At 40.9% G+C, this 6,509-nt stretch overlaps 1 protein-coding gene across 2 annotated transcripts in view; it reads left to right on the top strand.

Annotated features, from left to right (window-relative positions):
- HMCN1 (hemicentin 1) overlaps positions 1-6,509 on the top strand; it is a 451,483-nt gene that overhangs the window by 265,564 nt on the left and 179,410 nt on the right. For both annotated transcript variants that reach the window (XM_019501224.1, XM_019501215.1), the window contains exon 40: positions 1,086-1,209. In XM_019501224.1, coding sequence (XP_019356769.1) covers positions 1,086-1,209 — 124 coding nt within the window. The remainder of the gene's footprint in view (positions 1-1,085; positions 1,210-6,509) is intronic.

Raw genomic sequence — 6,509 nt, 5'->3', positions numbered from 1 at the left:
TCAAAGATTGTTTGCTCAAGAGTTTTCAGTGACTCTGTTCCCTTCCCCGAATGATGCCTCTCTACCTCTCCCCACTGCCTGCCCCCACCACTGCTTTCCTTGCTGCAGCAGTTGGGGGAGGATGAATTTAAGACAACCCTCCAATAATTCGACTCCACACATATAAATCTTCCATGTTTAGAATCTAATTATTGGGGGTCATCTTAATTCAGGATCATATTGAATTCAGGTAATATAATGTGTATAGCACATTGCATACATATTGCAATTTATAAGGATATGATAGGAACTGTTTCCTGTCTAGAAAATATTGTTTCTGAGATAGACAAGAAAAGGCAAAGATTAAGTAGCTCTGAAGAAAAGAGGGATCTGGGGAAACTCTTGAGGAAGAGAAGAAAGATGGATGATTTCCTGAAATAATTGATTGTGAAGGAAAAAAAATGAAAAAATGGGGAAAGAGGGAACTTGTGAAACTCAGAGTGTGGGGCTAAGGCAAAGACAAGTGAATGTGAGCAGTTCTCCTAGGAACTTTCTATTATTCAATGACCTTTATAAAGTTAAGTATATGCTTAAGGGTATGGCAGGAACAATTTATCTGGGGCAAAAGAACTTGGGGCATTACTGGATATCAGATACTTTGAAGTAACTGCCCATCATAAGTCAAAATTAAATGGTGTCAGGTTAGCTTAGTTTATTTTAGCCTAGCCTAGATCAGCTTTCAATGTAAAAATAATGCAATTTAGCTTCTACTTACTGAGGGGTAAGAGCATGAATGTAGACAGTTACCATGTAGCAGATGCTGCACATTAAGCTCTACCCCTCTTTAAGTCCACAGTATATTATTTGTATGTCCATATCCTAAATATTTGCAAGATTTGAAGCAAAGGTAACTGCACAGGACTGGGAGGAGTGCAGGGGGAAGAGAGATTGGGAAGCATTAAAAGAACAGATAAAGGTGGTAGTAATTTTTTGTTATGGAATGAAAGAGGATAGGCCTGCCTAGCTCTATAATGCTGCAGCATATACTGAGGAAACTGAGTTAAGCAGCACATAATGAATATGTCCTTTCAATATTTCTTTTCCAGGTTCTTTCTGGAGGCCGGGTTCTAGCACTCACTAGTGCTCAGATCAGTGACACAGGAAAGTATACATGTGTTGCAGTGAATGCTGCAGGGGAGAAACAGAGGGATATTGATCTCCGGGTTTATGGTGAGGAGTTCTCATGGCTTTCTGTACTGTGAATATTGGAAATGATACTTATAGCATTTCCATAACAATGGCACAACTTTTAGAGCTTCCTTTAGGAGAGTTGGGTTTGACCTAGTGCAAGCTAATAAAGATGTCAGGTATTGAGGAGGAGTGTGTCCCTCCATGCAACTATAGGACAAATATACTAGAAGCAGGGCAGTGTAAGATTTCCCATATTTCCTAACCAATGGTTCTCAACCTTGAGCTGATTGGGACCATACTTAAAGTTGCCTGGACACATTCATTAATTATATTCTCTGATATTGCCAACAAGCATGACTAATTTCACTAGTTATGGTTTTGGGTTCTATGGCATGCAACATCTAGATGTTTATACCAAATGGTACCATTATGTAAACTGTTAAAGCACCTTTACTCAGAATACTGTGACCAGTATTGAGTTCTTTAGCTCTGAAAAGACAGCAGAAATGGACATGGATCAAAAGAGGATGAGGGCAATTGGAAACATGCAAGACTGGAGAGTTTAAAATGCTTGGAGAAGGAAAGAATAAGGTAAAATGTCTGAGGCCTGTAAGATAATGAATGGCACAGAGAAGATAACTCAAGTATATTCCTATTTCAGAATAGAGGAACAAGGAAACAGATGATAAAATAAAAAAGTAACGACTTTTCAGCTGACAGATGGAAATATGTATATTTTTGTTAAGGTCTTCTAGGGATAACTCAGTCTAGTGCTAGAGCCAAGGGCTGGAAAGGATGGTCAGGACCCAAATGTCAACAGTCAGGTTGCCAAATCAAGGGGCAAAAACAAGAGGCAAGTCCAGCATACACAGCCAAGATCAGGTACTGAGCATCTGTAGCTGGGACATCAAGCTAAGCTTCTAAAGCCAGAGACTAGAAACCAGGGGGCAAGCCAGAGTCAACAACTGGAGTCAGGAAACTGGAAGACAAGCTGAGGGCAGGAAACTAGGGGTTTCCTGGAGTCGGGGGTGTGATTTAATTAGAGCAGCTCTGAGAGCCACTTTAATTAAAGTGCCTGGAGTGTCTCATGTATCAGTGTTCCCGCACTGAAAAATGGTGGTGGGGGCACTTTAAAGCTCAAGGAATGAGCTTTAGTTAAAACACCCCCAATGCCATTTTTCAGCACAGGGGTCCTGATACATGAGATACTGAAGTCTGCTGGAGCATGGTAATTACAGCACATTGAAGCAGCCTTGCTGCTTGCATATAGGTGCCCTCGAAGACAAGGACTGTGAACCGGGGGAAGGAGCAAGAGACGTGAAAAGGACATGTAAATAAACCAAAAACTGCTTAGTGACTAGAAGCTATGTGTGTTGTATAGCAAAAGTAAGGCACTATGGCAGTCCTTCAAATGAGGAACTGGAGGTGTCTGAACAAAGGCTGGCTTAGAAACAAGCTGGGACAGCTAAACTGATGACAGGCACTTACTGGTTACAGAACTAATCTAGGAAAGCCGCCATCACAAGAAATTACTGTGACAAAGTACAGTGGGACAAAAATTCCACTAGTTGGGGTAAGAACAATATTTTCCCAGAAATATTAGGAAAAAAAAGTATCCCATAATATTATTGGATAAATTAGTTGTCCATTTATATATGTTTTTAAAGTATTTGACACTAGCTACAGTTGTTTGAAACAGGACCAGTTCAGTGGCAGTATATTATTACTGCATGTCAAAGAGAATAATTATGAAGCATGCCTAGTAATAACCAATCACTATTAAGTAAATCAGTAATTATCTATGAAGGTAATTGAAAATACAAGAAAAACAAAGGACATGTCTCAGTCTGTTTGAATATTTAAAGCAGTTTATTGGTCAGGAAATGATATAGAGGTTCTGTTTAGCTTTCTAATGTTTCTTCTGTGTTTGCAGGGACTTCTGTACCCGTTAGTGAAAGTTGGAGGGGAAGCAAAGTTCGTCATATACATTTAAAAGGGCAATCGAAATAGAAGATGTCCTAATTTTATACTCAGCTACATGATAGTTTTGAGTGGCACTGTCACCAAATATTAACATCACTTTTTAACATTTAGCTGTAGCAGGTAACTAACTGAGATGTGAGAGAGGGAAAGAATTTTCAATGGTGCTGCAGCTGAGACTGTTGGTAATTTTTTATATACAGAGTCAAATTAAGGGTTGGAATATGTTTGGTAATGTGTATTATTTAAAATAATAGATTCATTTTAATCCTTGTTCCTTCGGAAGCAAATACTTTTTTGTCTCTAGTCTCCATTTTGTAAATTCAGTTTCCTTTTGAACACAGTTCAACTCATTTAGCTGAGAGGAAAAATAATTGGTGGAAAACATTTGGAAATAAATTAGCCTTCCACAGTAATAGGTCAGCTTCCAATTTTCAGTTCCACAAACAGCCATAAAGAATCTAGGCCTTTTGTGAATTCTACAAAGAAAGCAAGATAAACGGGGGAGGTTTCGGTTTTTTTTCTTTTACAGTTACTGTGTTTCTTATCCATAGAGACCAGACTTTTCCCTAAATTATTTCCAAGCTGTGAAATCAGCTGTTTTGTTTAGTACTTCCTGTACTAAGCAAACAAGGCTATATTGTTAGTGTTTTTTATGACATCTTGAGAGTTACATTGCTTGCATATTGAGTGTTACCCTGGGACAAATTTAATCTTCCATCAACTAATTAACTTACTAGCTTTTGTTCTAGGTGAGGTCCATAATAGTTCTAAAAACAGTTTCTTTTGCTTCCCCTTCTTTCTCTCTCACATTTTGTGGTTTCTCACATATCATTTCTGGAATGTTAAGGATGCCCAGTTTAGAGAAGAAAAGAAAGGAAATGGGAAATTGTACTAAGGGTGCAGACAGATGTTCAGGCCCCTGTTCTAACTCATGGCACTTTACTTAAAGTGCCATGAGTTATAGTGCCTCTCTGACCCAGCAGATGAACAGATGTTCACCTGTTGGGTTGTGGTGGGGAGGGGGAATCAAGCCTGCCTGCACCAAACCTCCTGGCCAGCAGGATCAAGCCTGCCTACACTACCCCTCTCCCCAGCCCCCACCACCTCCCAGCTCAATGGCTGTCAGCAGGGAGGGAGGGGGAGAAGAAAGGGGGAAGCAAGCAGCAGCACATTGCTGACTGGGCTTTGCTCAGCCTGAGCTGGGGGGTGGATTGGAGTCCCCCTGCTTTGCAATCCCCTGAGCCCCTCAGCTGGGGTACTAAAAGCACTGTAGCAAATCACCTGAAGAGGTTACCTAGAGAGTTTGTGGCATCTCCATCCTTGGATGTTTTTAAGACCAGGCTAGACAAAGCCTTGGCTGGGGTGATATACTGGGGACAGTCCTGTTTTGTGCAGGGGGTTGAACTGCATGATCTCCTGAGGTCCCTTCCAACCCTAATTTTCTATGATTCTATGGAAGCAAATGCATGGCTGAGATGGTGATGTTGATGGTAAAGGCTTTGGTTTCTTTGAGAATGGATGAAAGTTTTGGAGAGGAGGACTCCTACCAAGAGATGGGATCCATCTGGTTGGAATAGGAAAGGCTGTCTTTGAATGTTGTCTGGCCTATGTAGTATCAGAACTTTAATTTAGTTTCCATGGGGAAGAGTGAATTAACCACCAGAAACAGAGCAACCAATCTAGAGGGGAAAGAACAGGAAGAGGAAGTTCAACTCTAGGAAATGTCCAGAGAGCCACAGAACAGCAATGAGTGAAGCAAAAGGGAAACAAGGAGGTCAGAATGCAAATATATATCTGATGTATGTATACAAAGGCAAGAAGTACAGAAATCAAGCAAGATGAACTGGAAGTCATATCCTGTAAAAAGAACTATGATCTGATTAGTATTACAAAGATTTAGTAGGACAGCTCTTATGATAGGAATGTCAGCACTGAGGGCTACGCTGTCTTTCAGAAGGACAGGATCGGGAGAAAAGGTGGTGGTGTCACCTTGTATGTCAAAAATTCATACACTTTTTCCCTCGTTCAGAAGGGAGAAGGTTGCAAATCAGAATGTATTCGGGTAAAGATAAAAGGTAAAAAAGCCAACACCAATACAATGGTGGGAATTTATTATAGGCTACCAACTCAGGAAAAAGAAATGGATAAGGCCCTCTTCAAGGAGGTGTCAAAATTATCCAAAATTTATGAGGTAGTACTGATGGGACACATCGATTTTTGGGACATCTGCTGAAAGAATATATAGCCAAACTTAAAAAGTCGAGCAAGTTCTTAACTTTTGTGACGGACAACTACGGGATCATTTATCTTGGATCTTGCCCTGACCAATAGGGAAGAGCTGGTGGAGGATGTGCAGGTGATGATGAACTTGGGAGGAAATTATCTTAATAAGATAGAATTCATGATCCTGAGATGGAGAAAAAACATGAGGTCAGCAGAAATAAGGATCTTAATTTCAAAAAGGCAGATTTCAACTGACTGAAGGAGATAATGGGCATGGTGTCATGGGAAGATAGACTTAAGGATAAAGATGCCCAAGAGGGCTGGAAAATTCTAAAGGGCACAGTATTGGAAGCCCAATACAAGAAATTGTTCTAACATGATAGAAACACAGTAAGAATGATAAGAGACTAATGTGGCTGCACAGATTGCTTCTTAGATGCCTCAAATGCAAAAGGAAATCATGCAGACAATGGAAAGAGGGGGTGGAGAAAAGAGAGAGAGGAAAGAGAAAGGAGGAGGTGGTGGCTAGGCTGCATGGGTACATAGGTGACTTATAAGCCAATCTCTGCCTTGAGCAATCTGCTACAGTAGGGGCAGGAAAGCAATGAAGATGTACAAGAGGTTTTTGTTTTCCTGGTCACGCATTTCTTCATTGCTTCTGCCGTGCATTGCTGCTTGAAGGCCAGTGCTCTGTTCTGGATTGATGACCTCCAGGATGGACGGTCATGAGTGATTTGCTTCCATGACTCCAGATCAATGCCAAAACTCTTCAGGGACACCTTTTGGGTGTCCTTGTACCGCTTCTTTGGTGTGCCGTGAGAGCATACTCCATTTGACAGTTCGCTGTAGGAAATTTTCTTTGGCAGGACAGTGTCGGGCATTCTTGAAAGGTGACTGGCCCATCTTAGCTGTGCCAGTTTCTGTAGAGTAGGAATACTAGGGAGATCTGTTTTTCTGAGCACCTCAGTGTCCGGTATGGTGGGCAGTTCATCAAGGAAGCATACCAGGAATCGATAAGAACATGCAGGGACAAAATCAGGAAGGCAAAGGTAAAACATGAACTGCAATTGGTGAAAGAAGTTAAAGATAACAAGCTGCAACCAGACTGCCAATAAGGATTATTTGGATAAGTT

This window comes from Gavialis gangeticus, unplaced genomic scaffold (assembly GCF_001723915.1).
Source record: "Gavialis gangeticus isolate Ggan-Ray unplaced genomic scaffold, GavGan_comp1, whole genome shotgun sequence".
NCBI classification, from domain to species: domain Eukaryota; kingdom Metazoa; phylum Chordata; order Crocodylia; family Gavialidae; genus Gavialis; species Gavialis gangeticus.
Note: the sequence above shows the minus strand (reverse complement) of the source record. Positions and strands in the feature narration are given on the sequence as shown.